Source organism: Tyto alba, unplaced genomic scaffold (assembly GCF_018691265.1).
Source record: "Tyto alba isolate M040663 unplaced genomic scaffold, T.alba_DEE_v4.0 Super-Scaffold_42, whole genome shotgun sequence".
In the NCBI taxonomy this organism is placed as follows: domain Eukaryota; kingdom Metazoa; phylum Chordata; class Aves; order Strigiformes; family Tytonidae; genus Tyto; species Tyto alba.
The window spans coordinates 34,872,307-34,888,367 of record NW_024881318.1 but is presented as its reverse complement, the minus strand read 5'-3'; the positions used below and the strand labels follow the sequence as shown (position 1 = coordinate 34,888,367).

At 32.9% G+C, this 16,061-nt stretch overlaps 1 protein-coding gene across 7 annotated transcripts in view; it reads right to left on the bottom strand.

Moving 5' to 3' along the window:
• KDM4C (lysine demethylase 4C) overlaps nt 1-16,061 on the bottom strand; it is a 260,274-nt gene that overhangs the window by 218,585 nt on the left and 25,628 nt on the right. For all 7 annotated transcript variants that reach the window (XR_004408717.2, XR_004408718.2, XM_033003740.2 and 4 more), the window contains exons 5-6: nt 12,871-13,064; nt 7,554-7,603 (exon numbers count right to left, since the gene is read on the bottom strand). Coding sequence is in view for 5 of the 7 variants with exons in the window: in XM_033003740.2 (XP_032859631.1) it covers nt 7,554-7,603; nt 12,871-13,064 (244 nt within the window). In the remaining 2 variants the exon portion in view is untranslated. The remainder of the gene's footprint in view (nt 1-7,553; nt 7,604-12,870; nt 13,065-16,061) is intronic.

Genomic DNA, 16,061 nt, shown 5'->3' with positions numbered 1-16,061 from the left:
GACAGAAATCAAAGTGAAGCAAACAGTATTTCAAAGAAAAAAAAAAATTACCAATTATCTTCCATAACAACTTGATATGGAGAAGATACAATGCCAGATCTTTGTGATGAAAAGGTCTCCTTAATGATGGTATTAATACTGATTCAGAAAAATACTTTGGATTCATTTATACATAAAATGATCTTTCATGCCTGAGGAACACAATATGTCTTTGAGAGAGATCCAAATCAATAGATTACCTAGGATTATCCAAGGTGTAAATGTTTGTCCATAATGAATATATTAACCAAGAACACCACTCAGTTATTCTACAAACTGGAAAAGTCTGGTAATTTTATGAAGACTGTAAGAGATGACCCAAGAAAAATACAGGAAAAAAAACTTAACAAAAATGACAAGACAAAATATTTAAAAATATTGCTTAGTGGACTCAGACTTAGCCACAGGACATTTAACTAGTAAAAGAGCTTTCTGTCATCCCTTTACTGTGTTTGCACAAGTTGTTGGATCCTTCTCACATAAATGTTAGTTTGTTATTCAAAGAAGCAGTTTCATTCCTGAAGCAACACACTTAATACTCAATTGTTAAATTTAAAAATTAAAGAATCACTTTCAATCAATTAACCATCTAAATATTTTTAATGACTTGAGGAAAATAAAGATGAAATCTCAACAATTTGCCATAATATGTAATGTAATGTCAGATTTAATTTCTTCTCTCTGATGAGTCTTACATTTATGTCCATTAATGACCCTACAATTCCAGAACAATTTTAAGGTGATCACATTATAATTGTATTTTTTGTACATTCTTTTATAGCACAGTCCCCAATCCTGGGAGAACAAATTGTTTCTAATTTCTTAGATACAAGGTTAAGCAGCACTTAAGAAGCAAAAGGTGTACTGTACTCTCATGCTGATCAACGAACTAGGTACTCTGCTAAGATGCCCAGAGATTAAATTTCATTAAAATTTATCATTCTTTCTTTTTTCTCCCCACCAACAGGCACAGAAGTTTTCACTCTCTTTTGGAATTGCAAATAATGTTATAATGTAATTTCCAAAAAGTAATACTTGGTAGGTACATTTTTATCATACATGTTTGGCTTCACTGACTAAAAGACAGTTTAAAGAAACTCACCTACAACTAGTGGACTTCAGCTAATAAATTTCAACTATTTTGGCACAGTTAATCCCTATAATTTATTGATAACAATCATAACTTGGAATCTACAGCTTATGAGCTTCAAGAAATCTCGGTCTTGAGCAGCATAATAATAGAACACACTGTGAAAAAACTGAATGAAAGTGATACTTGCGACTGGAGAAAAATCTAGTATGAAAAGTGGCAAAAACCTTAATTTCTAAATGCAGTGGGAGTTTGATTCCGTTGCTTTCACTGAGAAAGCAAATTTTGTACTAAATTCTGCTACTGCAATATGCTTAATTAGCTCAATACACGATGAGAAAAAGCAAACCATGGGCAGATATCCAAAACTTAAATTGTACCACTACAGCTTCAAGAGATCAAAAGTAGTTGTGACAACTCCAATCAGAAGGCAAGCTTGTTGCCGAATTCTAAGAAAGTTGCTAACAACACAGAACAGCAGAACACTACCTACTCAAAAGCCATTGAGAGAAATTTAGAGGAAAACATTTGCTGTGGTCATGGAGACCTCACAGTGAAATAGAAGTGCAGCCTACACATTCTGTACCACTATGAAATCTCTTTTGACTCTGTGAAAGTCTACACTTACACACACTCAAATCTCCTACTCTCTTTCACCTCATTTTCTCAAAAGTACTCCAATGAATAAGGGAAGAAAAGAAGGTACTATTTCCTCATTACAAGACTCTGTTTATCAGAAGATCTTTTGTTCTGCCCAGGCTAAAGGTAAGGTCATGCAATCTTTTCTTTCAGGAAAGAAAATCCCTGTGGGAGAATTGTTTAGCAGATGTAAAAAATACCTGATAACACACTGAATAGAGAACATTACATTAGGAACATCTCAAGACCCTCACAAATACATTAAATGCAGTCCAAATCAAGACATGCCTGCAACACACTAGAAACATTCTCAAATACCAAGCTGGTGATAAAATTACCAATTTACAGTATTAATCCTAGATATTTAGTAAATCCAAAAGAAAAAATACTGAAATCTATATATAATGTGACTATCATCCGGGTTGTGTAGTACATTCATGCTTTTACAAGACACATGAAATCTCAATGTAATCCATTAACACCAATCCATTAACTACATCAGTTCTACAAAAGCAGGTATTTTGTGGGAATTTGCAGTTTCTCAGATAGTCTCTTGAGAAATGGCAGACCTCTTCTACACCTCTCCTCAATATTTCTATTTAGCCATCTGTACTCTTCTCATCTTCTTGGAAATTATTACACAGAACACAAAATGAAAATTCAAAACAATTACATCATAAGAACCAATGAACAATAATTGAAGATCAGGGTAAAACAGAATTAGATTGTTCATTGATTTACATTCATGAGAAAAAGATTGTCCAGTTGAAAACTGGCTATATATTGTATGATATACTGGTGATTGGCTATATATTGTATGATCAAAGATACCACAATTTGGCCAATAATAAAGTGATTATATAATCAAGTGATTATTTAAGCACACAAACATGAAATCATATTCTTGGGGAACTTTCAAATCACATTCTGACCTGTCAGTGGATGAAGCTAGGCTCCCTAACTTTTTCAACACTTCCATACTCAAGTCTTCACTTGAAATTTTACAGTAAAGGTGTTGTAATTTTTGTTTATTAATATTAATTGAAAATATAAAATATGAAATTATAAAACTTATAAGAGAACATACTAAATTGCAAATATCTTTAATGTCATTAAAAATAGTCCACATTAATTCAACTATGCTCAAAGTTATGGTCATTTTTTACTTATGTAATTCTTCATTTAAAAGACTTAGAACACACAAAATATTAATCGTAATTCACTGATCTACTGATCTACTACTCTTGGAACACAGGCAGAGATTAAAGAAGGATTGAGTTTTCTAGTAATTTTATTTTTAGATTTTAGTTTTGTAAGTATAAATACAAACGTCACATAATTTATTTAAATTAATTTGCAATGATTCGAACTAATTTGATTTAACTTTCTGTATTGCACATAAAAGAAATTAGGAGGATGAGTTTGCATGACAACAATCCTCACAAAGAAGCAGTGGCAATTTGTATGCTATACAAAGCACAGAGTACAAAAGCCACAAAAGAAGCAAGTGCTGTGAAACATGAGTGTTGTTATGCCCAGATGAATATGTTACAGCCTTACATTTATTATCTTTTATATGCAATTTTCCTAACTTGACTCATGTAACAGTTGAGACAAAGTTCAATTCTTCAGCTGATGAAGTTTTCAGAATCAAAACCCTTAGAAGCTATGAAAATTCTACACCAAGTTTCATTTCATCAACTATTTATACTTGTTTACATTCATAACAGGTAATTAATTTAATGCAGAAGTCATTAGTTAATACTATACACCATACTAAGCTTTTTATAACACCCCTACATGCTTACAATATATTAAACTTTACTTTACTTTCTTCTTTAACATAATTGAACACCACAGATAGATGTCATCTCTCTGAAACAGCTTCTGCTGTTAAATGATCTATTAAAAGATCTTGAAAATCCTTCAGACTGTCATTTGTGATTTGCCACTCTGCTTCTATTCTCTTTATTTTCTAACCCATTCTGTCAAACAAAAAATCCTCAATATCATGGTATTACAGATTAACATAACAAGTATAAAAATTGCAGTTAAGAGCTCGCTTGAGATTTTTATTACATTTATGTCTACATAAAATTGAAAAAAACCTACATAAATGAGAAAGCAGCTGAAGGGCAAAATCAAACTGTTGTCTTTATTAGATGCAAATCTAATGTTTTTCAGATAAAGTATTTGTAGGTGCCACAGTCAATCAAGATTTCAATGGAAAGCAAAAATGAAAGCAATCATGCACAAAAGGCACGTGTAGTAATTGTGATGTGCAGACAAGATAATGGAAATATTCTAGCCTTCCTTTAATTTTATGTATCAACTGCTGCCTTGACTTAGACAACCTGTCTCATTTAATGCATTATTTTATTATTTTAACTATTTAGGAGCATTCAATCAATTTGGTAGGAATCTGGTCACCAGAGCTAACCTTCCTGAGTAAACTACTTTTTGCTTCAGATGTTGCACTCACAAAAAATATATTATTAAAAATATTTTCAATACACATGTAATTAAGTATGAAGGTATCATTTACACTATGTTTCATTAATGTTTACTATTAAGTGACTTGCAGCCATGCAGCTTATTTTACATTTTCACCTTTTTAAAATATCTTATTGTAAAACTCAGACTGTAATTTAGCAGACAGCAGTTGAAAAGTAGAAAATCACTGAAGAAAATTATTCTCAAGAACTACAGCATCATCTTCTACATTCCATTCTGAGCTATCAGCTGGACCAAAAATATCATGAAAACAGCCTACTCATAAAAAAAATCACAGAAGACATTAAAGTCAAATACTAAAAACTTAGGAAATATCAGAGAGGGTTGTCTGTGAAACTCACCTATCTTTTATTGCTGTTACAATAAAAATCTCTGTGTGAGTATGTAGTTTTTCTACATAAGTACAGTTTCATTCACTAAATCTAATGGAATAAACAACTATTTGAAATTTTATCTTCACTGTTTAGTATCTGATTTTGTTCCATTTGCTATTTACTACTCAAAACACAGTTCTGAAATAAAAATAATTAAGTTTTGATCATACACAAAAATCATCAAGGAAAGTAAGTTTTCCATTCACCACACAGATCTTTATAACTTGTATTAACATATAATTGACAGCAGTAGTACACAACTTACTTCCATGCAGATGTACAGAGACCAAGGCTGAGTTACTTTCCTGGGCAATTTGTTTAAATACAGTGATCAGTAAGGATGAAAGAACTGTGTTCCTGTTCCCAGCTGTAGAAAAGCACTTACACATGTGCCAGTGTACCTGAAGCCAAATCACTTTCTGTCCTACCTTGTTCCAGCAGTTCTAGACCTAGTAACTGTTACACTGGGTGATACTGAAGTTGTAAATCCTATTTAGCCCACTGTCCAATTCTGACTCTGGCATTTGGACATTAACACACCACTCCCCCAGTATAAGCTATTTGCTTCTGACAATAGTGGTTTTGGAGATTTCCACTTCTGCCATGCTTTATGTCCAACTCCTCTTGCTGTATAAGGCCACAATTATCAGCAACAAGAGGCCTAATCATCTTCAGGCCACAGTTTTCTAACATAATACTTTCTTAAACTATATAATTATATAAGTTTACACTAAGTGACTTCAAATGCTCCCATGTAGCAAAGCATGTATCTCCAAAAGTTACCTACTTCCTGAATTTGCATAGGTTACTCCAGTATCTGGGGTAATTAGGGTATGTCAAAGAAAAATTTGAAGGTATTTTTCAGTCTGCAGCAAACAATGCCATGCCTCAATGCCACTTAATTTTTAGAAATGAGTGAACAAATGTTGCTGAAACTGTGCATTCTCTTCCCTCAAAAAAAGTCTTTGAGACACACTCATTACAGAACATTTAAACCTGAATAGTTTTAAAACACTGCACAGATATAATTACTATGAAATCTGTAATAAACACCAGAGCACATCTAACAAAAACTCCATCTACCCAAAGGTTTTGTTACCAGCAAATGTCAAAACTGGAAGTACAGAGAAGTGTTTAAATACAGCATAAAATCTTTGCTTTCTCTGAGTAATTCAGTACCAACGACTTACTGCTCCAAAATTTACAAAGCCAAATGCAGCTCCTACCCTCTTCTAACAGATTTCTTTGCCAGTGTTGCCCAGTCTCCCCCTGAATCCATGCAAACTTTTAGAATTCACCATGGACATTGAGGAGTTCATGCTGTGAAATGAACCATCTCCTTCTGTTTGTTTTGAACCTGCTAAGGCTCTTCATTCAGAATCTGTAGCTGTACTGGAAGACACAGTGAACAATCACTCTTTAGTCATCTTTTCCATGCCAATCATCACAGATCTTCATCAGACCCCATTGCCTTTATTTGACACTCTTTCAGATTGAAAAGTTAGAGCTTACTAACAATTATTAGAACAATAAGGCGAATTTTTCACCAATCCCAGTGTCCCTCTCTGAACCTTTTCCAATTCTCTCTTCTTTTTACTCCTTGCTCTTTTCCTGTAACTCTTAAAATAATTACTGAATGATCCTAGCATAAATCAGTATCATTTGTCTGGTCTACGACATGTATCAATTTGTTTACCAGTGAAAACCAAAAGCTTCGAAGTATACATATGAAGAGTTCTATACTTTGCAAGCTGGAAAAAGAATCTAGAAAGCAAAAAAATGAGTGACAGCTTTCTCCACTGAAACTATGGGAAAATTTAAGAAGAGTAAATGCAATTATTCAGGCTGAAATCTGTCTGAGACATGTTTTTAAGACTGCAAATTTACAGGTCTTTACTTACATATCTTACTGTTCTCAGCAATAGTTAGAGAATAGTTCAGAAAAACAGTCATGCACCTATATGAATGTAAAATGGATATGAAAAGAAAGTGTACAAAATTTTTCAGCATTCGGTCCTGACACATAATATTTAATTATCAACATTCAGTAGTATTCCTTATATGCTTAATAGCAGGCTATGAGACATGAGCTGCAAGGCCAAGTAACTTGCCTAACTATTCCCATCTTCATAAATTGCACTCTTAATCCAGAAACAAAAAGAGAGGTGTTGTGTTATTGAAAATAAACCAAAATATTGTGTGTGAAAAGAATTCTCCTACAGACTAATGATTTTTATCCCTTAGATCTCAACCTTACAATATCCTCTGCTCCTTCTCAATAGATTTTCCTCACATTTCTGGAGGGCAAAATCCAGTACATACTTTGGCTAAACTGGATTTATATGCCTGCTTCCAGGCCACCAGGCTGCTACCAAATAAGATTTAGCATTGATACATTCTGTCTGTTTCTCCCTTCCCAGAGGTACTAACCAGGTTTCCATCCTCTAACCAGGCATTAACTTTCATGAAATTCTGGAGACTCATCTGTCTTCAGTATTTCTATCTTTGTATCAAACTTGACTAGGAAGCTAAGATTCATAAGTTACTGATGAAAAGAAGCTATGACAAGAAAAAGCAAGGGCACAGAGGAGACAAAGATACTAGCAAGGAAAAATCTAATGAACAACAAAATACAAAGCCTCATTTTCATAGGTTTCACCAAACTAAAAATGCCAGTACAAAATAAAGTTCTAGGAGAAAAAAAAAAATCAATTTGTTTCTTAAGAATTCTCCAGCATACTAAAAATTGTTCCTTTTTTGCAATTATTCTGTAGACAGATAAAAGTCACACAACATTAAGTAATAAAACACAACAGATAAGTCAAGGGCAATGTTTTTCACTTTGCTGGAGATTTGTCCTTCAAACATCTTACATATGGAAATACTGAAAATGTTACCTTGAGATAGTCTTTCAAGCCGTTTCCCATGCTCTGGAGGAACAGCATACCTAAAATTGACATAAAGAAATGCTTAAAGACATAATTACTACAAAAGCCACTATTCATGTGTGATAAATATCTGAAAACACAGAAGACAAAAATATTAAAGAGTGAAAAATCATATGGGAAAAAATACCAACTTCTGAGGAAAAAAATACAGAGGGGTTGGTTTTTCTGAAAAAAAAAAAATAGCTTTTTTTTACTTTAAACATTATAGTACATAGTTCAAACATGTTATATTCACTATTTAAAATCATGTATATTGACAATATTTGATATGATTACACCACTTCAATTTAAAAAAGATACATATGCTTTAATTTTCCAAATTAAATAAAAACACACAAGTATAATTTATAGAGGTTTAATGTCTTTGAATTTTACTGTGCTTCACAAGACACAAGAGTTCAACAGAAAAATATGAGCATTAAACGCCTCCATTTTTTCCTATAGCCAATGCTGTGTAACAAAACAGCTACTTGTCTTTGTAAAATCATTACAATTAGAGTTTAAAAAACATTTAAGAAATATACTTTCTTCAAATTATTGTATATGTCTTGGAATCACTCTGTTCTTACAATAAATTACTTCATAAAGATTCCATCTCCTATCTGAAACATGTCAGCAACAGCATAAAAGAACTGGAATTAATCTCATGTTATTTTTAATGTTTATTACAGATAGAAAATTGAAGATCATTGAAAAGCTGTAATTTCATCCTGCTTTTCTGAACACTTTGTTATTCACATATTTACTACACTTTGTAGATATACTGCATGTATTAATTAGCTTGATTATTGATTTTAACTGCTTTAGTATGTGATATAATAGGCTTTCATTTCAGTGTAACGTGGCAACAGCATTGGATTGATTCTTCTCTACAAAAAAATATGGTTCGGAAAAGGAGAAAATGCATATTCAGCTCTCCAATAGAGTCTAAATCCACATTTTCAATATACAGGTTTTTTCATTCATCTCCCCTGACAACTCACTCAGAAAAACAAGTGAAGGGTCATAGGCCCCTCATTTTGCACAAGAAATAAACATCTCCCTACCTCAAGCTCTCATTTGCACACACACAATTCTACTGTATTACAACTGAAACTGCTGAACCGAAGGAACATCCTTCCACCACAGAAGTCAGTGCTCTAAACTGAACTGTAGCAAAACCCATGCCCACTGACTGCACAGTCCTAAAGGTATTAAACAAAGAGGGGCTTTCAGCTTGACTCTGCTCAATGTTTTCTGTTTTAAGCAGAATTTCACTGTCTTACAATAATGGATTTTGTTTCTCTCCACTTGTACTTCCAAAGTGTTTGTGCCTGTTCTCCACTCTGTATTACACATGCATCAGCATATACACAGTAATCTAAACTATGTTTGCATGTTTCACACCCAGTGGAGACAAATGCTATGTATAGCATTATATACCATACTGTATGTCATTAAATACACAAATCCATAAAGCAAAATGGACAGACAGTGCATAAATCTTACAAAAAATGCAACCTAGAGACTTTGCTTTGCTTTACCCGTCTTTAATTGGACCAGTATTCTTCCTAAAAAGTTACTCTTCCAAAAGTACATGCTACTACATTTTTGTGATAATATGAAGCCATATGCTTCTATTTGTACATGTAAATATGTAACTACTTTTCAATTTTACAAAAATGCAAAACTGGACAACTGAGCTCTCAGTAAGTCTCTTGCAAAGATATAATGTGACACAATTTAACTGGGCTATAGCTATTTATTTAGCTAATCTCATGTGGACAAATTAAGATAAATTCAGATACTTAATAAACTCACAATTATTTTCCAAAACATAAATATCTTAGTCAGATTTTTTTTATTTATAAATTTATATTGCAAATTGAAACATTATCTATATTTTACCCATGGATCTATTAGATGTACATGTGTAATTTCATTTAGTATCCTCATTTTTCCACTTCATAAAGGAAGATGAACAGGTATTGGTAAACAATCTACACTGCCATATACAGAAAAACAGATTCTAGCAATGTCAATCAAGAGGTAACAGTAAAGTTTCCCATGGCAAAAATTTTAGGCAATCTGGAGATCAGATTTCTCGCCATCCTGTATCCACTGAACTCCTGAAAAGAACTTCCAAACCTAAATCACCTGCTTTATTTTGAATTTTACTATAGATCATTTCACCCTATTCCTCCTACAACCTTAACAAACTGTCGGGTTGAGTCTCACTCTCCCAAGCCATCTGATTTTGGCTGTCCAAGCGTTCTGTCTTCAACAATCTGTTCTCATTTTCTTGACATCATCACAAAGACAGAACCATCTTGCTGCAGTACATGCTCCTCTTTTTATGACTGACCAACCCCGCAAGGCATTTTAGTAATGTGTTTCAGAAAACATAAACAGGAGGGGTTTTTAACATAATGTATTGCTTCTTGTCATTTCCAGTCTTCAGAGGATCTAGATGGGATGTGACAGAACACATCACAAATTGATACGTAAATTATATTTGTATTATACTGCAAGTTTACACTGTGCCCCTTTCAACAGAAAGTAAAAACTCATTCTTTGTGCAGAAAATTCAGACCTCTAACATCAGACATAAAAGGTGAACAAGGTCAGCACAATTTTTAAAAATATTACTTTCTAAAGTAAAATACTAAATTTATTCTCCACATATCTTTACGCTTTTTCTCTAAAAAAAATAAAAATGAGTCAAATTATTATTATATTTAAAATATCCACAGTGCCATGAAAATAATTACCTTGAACCTGCTTAATAAACACTTTCACATATTCATTATTAATATTCTTCAAGAAGATTTACATCATCTTAAGACTTAAAAAAATTCCTATCAACACCACTGTTTTTCATGAGTCAGGTAAACAACATAAAGATTAAGCACTGCTTTCAGATACTTAATAAACTCAGAATTATTTTCCAAAATATAAATATCTTGTTCAGATTTTTTAATTTATATTTTTAATTTATTTATAATCTATAATTTAAATTTAAGCATTATCAGTATTTTACCCATGGATCTACCACACATACTGATCATCTAGCATTTATATTAACAAAAATCTGTTTTCTGCTAGGCATTAATTTCCAAGAGCAGTTTAATACTTTAACATGACAAAATTCCTCAACTTATTACACAAAAAAATACTCTTTAGTCAGACCCTATAACCCTGAAATAATAATTACAATAGAAGAAAATATTTAGCAAGTGGCAGAGTGAAGAAATTTTTAATACTAATAAGCAGTTCACATATATCATTATTAAACATATCAAGAACAAACTGAATTAATAAATTAAGTAAATCATCAATTACACCAATGGTGGTTCTCGTTAAGAAGACTTTTTCCTTAGAAACTGTGATGTAAAATGAGGTACCATCTTCAAGATTTCTTTCCCTTTAGAAAAAAATGCAAAGGAAAATTGCAGTAAAAATTCTGCCTGATAGCAAGTAATTTAATAGACTCTGTTCCCCTTTCCAAATAAATCTTTCTTCACCATATTCTCCTCTCATCTCCCTCATATTGTTCTGTTTCAGAACTTCTACGTTTTCTTAATTCCTTTTTCTCCTTCAAATTATTTCTCTCTTTATCACTTTTCTGCAAGCAAAAAATAATCCATAAATCAAACATATGTACTACACAAATACATATGTATATAAACACACAAACAGCCATAGTCCCGATTTTGCAAATGGTTATCAGACACACTTTTCCCCTGTGTTTCACATGAGGCACTCAGTGGAGGAATCGTCATAGATAATATAAATCTATAAACTTCTTTGCCAGCCGCTTGGAAGTGAAACAGCACTCAGTTGCCCTCTGAACTCAAACCACAAGAGTGTAAGAAGAAATGAAAGTTAACCTAGGCCTAAACACTGGAGAAAGCTTCAAATTCCATAAAGACTGCTCAGGCAGTCACATTCAGCTGCTGCCTGCAAGTTCTCATCATGGCTTTCAGGTGGAAGTGGTTGTTTTCTCACAATTCAGAGAAAACACGTTGCTTCTCATTGTTCTTAATAAAGTATTTTTCAGTTCTCATAAGAACAGTATGGCTGTCTCTAAGAACTACGTGTATACTCCATAAAATTAAAAACATGGTTTACTACTGTACATGCCAGGGTATTTGGTTTTACTAAGGAATAACTTGTCAATTCAGTTTAAAATTTTTAAGAGAAGACAAAATCTTTACTGTCTCTATCTTAAGATTTAACTCATCCTCCATCTTTTTGAAGAAAATATTATACTAATACCACATTAACACAAGATGTATTTTATTGACATAGGAACAGCATTAGCATAAATTATTGCAGCATTTCTCCAGCAAAAGCACATGGGTAACAACAAATAAATCTTTAACTGTCTTTCATTCAACATTTTTTTAGCGCTGAATTTCTTAAGGATATGGGCCAATGTGGTCCAGAAAGCTGCATCCACTGCTATTTCTTCAAAACATGAAGAGGCCAGTGTTTAACAATTTTGTTCATTCAGAAGTGTAAACAAGTATCTGTAAACTAGAAAAGCATTTATGACATTACCATATCAATTGAGCACCTCTCCTGTGAGAACAGGATGGGAGAGTTGGGGTTGTTCAGCCTGGAGAAGAGAAGGCTCCAGGGAGACCTTATAACAGCCTTCTTAAAGAGGGCCTACAGGAAAGATGGGGAGGGAGTGTAGTGATAGGACCAGGGGTAGCAGTTTTAAACTAAAAGAGGGTAAATTTAGATGAGATATAAGGAAGAAATTCTTTCCTGTGAGGGTGGTGAGACAGTGAAACAGGTTGCCCAGAGAAGCTGTGGCTGCCCCCTCCCTGGGAGGGTTCAAGGCTTTGAGCAACCTGGTCTAGTAGCCCCTATGCGTGGCGTGGGAGTTGGAACTAGGTGATCTTTAAGGTCCCTTCCAACCCAAACCATTCTATGATTTCAAAGAGGCCTTACAGATGTTCCCTCAAATAGTCTTGGGGCTCCCAACTCATTAAACTTCTCATATAGAAGCATTACAGTCTTTCTGTTGAACTCCAAGGAGCTTTATGTACTTATTAGTGTTTTCCTTTAAAATGAAAAGATGCATTACTGCAATGTTCTTTACATCACAAAGCTCACATATTTCATAGTATTCTCAGCTTAAAAGAAAAACCACAGAACTACTATGTTAGCTTTTCAGTAAAGCTTATCACTGTGAAGCAATTGTACCCCATCTTTTTTTGGTTTAGTCAGCTGAAGCAGATAAATAAAAACATATTACATAAAAATTTAAACTTGCCATGACTTTGGTTCCCCAAAATGGAGATAATTAATACTGTAAAGATCCATGTCTTCAGTGTGCCATGGAAACGTTGTTTTCCACATGCCAAAATACAGATACGGCGTATTTACACCCTCAATAGAAATTCCACACTCTTCTTCTACAACATCCAATATTGTATTAAGATGGCCAATATTCCATTCCTCAATACCCTGAAAAAGATACACAATAAATGTATTAATACATTTATAAAGTAGTGTGATTTTATATGTGTCAGTCAAAAGAGACACACCTGATCTAGCCCTTCAAAAGACTGTATATTAATACAATTTTGTAAGCAGTTTAGAAGACAAATTGAAGTTACTTGAAGAAAAATTCTCTTGACCTTAATAAGATTTAGATCAGATTCTAAGTGTAAGATGTTCAGAACAGAGAACACAAGTAAATTTGTACCTGCTTAATACTTAATATATCCAATCTAACATGGATTGAAACACCATACACAATAAAAATAATAGCTACAAACAAAATCTTTGATGAGTTAATAGCTGGAAGCCAGTAAGTTTCATTTACAATGTAATACTAAGTAGTATGAAAAAATATTTTAAAATTTAATTTACATCTGTAAATTTACCATTTCTCTGAAAAGTACAAAAACCAAAACCATTCCATCACTTCAGAGGCCCTTCTAACCATAATGATGTACTACATGAGGAATATACCACATAAGAAATATATTGATTTCAGGGGATTTCAGCTGATTCCTTACATTATTGTCTATAAAATTTGTATATTAAAAACTATTCAGAGAGCCATGCATATACTTTTTCTGGTATTTCAAATTCATGCATAAAGTGCAATTCTAATTGTAGGTAATACAGCATGTAAGAGTCAGTATAACTAAGACCAAAGCTACAAAACTGAAGAGAGATTAGACTTCATTATAATAGCAATTTTTAGTACTTCCAGGGAAGACATTAGCTGGTCCTCAAGCAGTCAGAAAAATCAGAAATACAATCAAAACTATAACAGACTCAACTCAGGCAAGTTTATTTGGAAGACAGTCCCTAAACATGCCCTTAACCATGACCTGCTCTGCGCCCCCCCATCACTAAACTCTGTGTGGTTCCTACAATCTTACTCAGATTTAGGTAACAAATTGATGGCAGACTGCAGTCCTGATGCAGCTGATTAAGAAACATGGTGACATGCAATAGTTTGGCTGGTGATGAAGTAAGAATACAGGTTAAAGCAAGAAGCAATGAATATTTAATACTTTCAGTTTTTATTTTCTAGTTTGTTGAGAATTTATGTCAAACGTTATGTATGCAGCAACTAGAATTGATACGCAAGATGGTAACTTCGATATGAAGTTCAACCTCTTCACTGAACAAGCACTTCTGACTGCCTGCTGTGATTATTTCACTTAGTAAGAAAAACAATGTTGAAGTTATCTGGGACTTTTACAAAAGAGTAAAGGACTTTTACAGAATGAGTTTGTTTTAGACAGCAATTTATTTTAAATGGAGTCTTTGGCTTTGATGCATTTGTGTGACATAAAGGCACTTCAATTTTTTTTTTAAATAAATTAATATGATGACCATTATGAAAGAAAAAAACTAAACACCAATATGAACTGAAATAACAGATGCTGGTAAAATTTGCACCTTTCAAATCCAGAAATAATAATCATCAGCAAGGCAGCAGAGCTGTAAAATATAAAATTTGTTTTAAGAAACAATTTTAACTAATTACTCCTCAGATTTTTTTTTTTTTAAATCACATAAAATTTATCTTTGTTCACAAATTGTGTAATCAATTTGGAGAAACAAATTAATACAACAAAATAAAAGCAATGTAGGCAGAGACACAAACAGGTTTAGAAGAATACAATAAAAACACCAGATAAAAATCAACTGTTAATCTAGGCAGTATACTCCTTCTGACAGTGGCCAAGAGCAGACAAGAAACAGTGACAGGAAAGCAGTACTTCTCCAGAATAACCTTCCAGCCTGCAGCAATTTGCAGATTGAGGATTTCTCCAGACAGAGGTGTTATCCTTCTACCTAACAGTACCCCAGTGGGCTTTTCACCAGTTTATTCATCTAGTCACCTTCGTTAACACATGTAAGCCTTTAGCAACCATAACATCCTGAAGCCTTACTATTCTCTTACTAAGAATGAAGAGATAGTTAAAATAATCTTTTTTTGTTTTTAACACATCTCACCTTTTCACCTTCTGTTAAGTCACAACTAGTCACCAAGACAACTGCTAGTGGTTTGTCCCTAAAACAAAAGCAAATCCTCCCACAGAGAACAAACCTATGAGAAAAAGCTTGCTTCAGAATACCAAACATACCAAATAGAGAATTCACAACCTCTACACTCAAGATGTATGAACTATTTCCACTTCCTAAAGACTATTTTGGACAAGTAGTTTTAGCTCAAAAGGAAATGTTCACTGAAACTGTTTGAAATGCTAAAAATCACACTGATTCATTTTAACTCTTTCTACCTTCCTTTAACTTAAAGATTACATATCAGTTCTATATTTATGCCTAGACTGTTAAAATTATTACAAATTATGATTAAAGCTGTTACTTTTCCTCACAGGTGTATTTTCTAATATTCCAAAACACTAAGTAAAATGCTTGCATGAGTTTTTAAGTAAAATATTGAGTCTAACTTTTCTAATAGTTATATAACTGTTTTTAAACTTTATAATTGCTATGCACACTAAAAGGATCACAGGAGTTGTAAAAGAATAGTTCATCTAGTCAACACATAACAATACTTCTCAAAATTGAAGTATATCTTAAGAGGTTATGCTATATTTAGTAACTATTTAGAGCATCAGTACGCATATTGCTTGACCATGAGGTGTAGCTGGTAGTTTCTTACAAATACAAAAACCCATTTAGACATTATAATCTATTCAGTGTTAGGAAAATATCAAATATTTATTCTGCTCAGAATATTACAATACTATCAGATTATAATAATAACTTAAAGGGAATGTGTAAAAAAAGCTGTCTAATATTTCCACATTTTTGATGGCAAATTCTTTAAAGAATACCTGTCATCTTTGACAACTGTACAACACAATCCCATATCAGGAAAAAAGCTGAAAAATAACATATTTTTCTTTCTTTGATATAACAAAGGAATAAAGGATTTAAATATCTTACCATCTATGGTCATAGCTATGC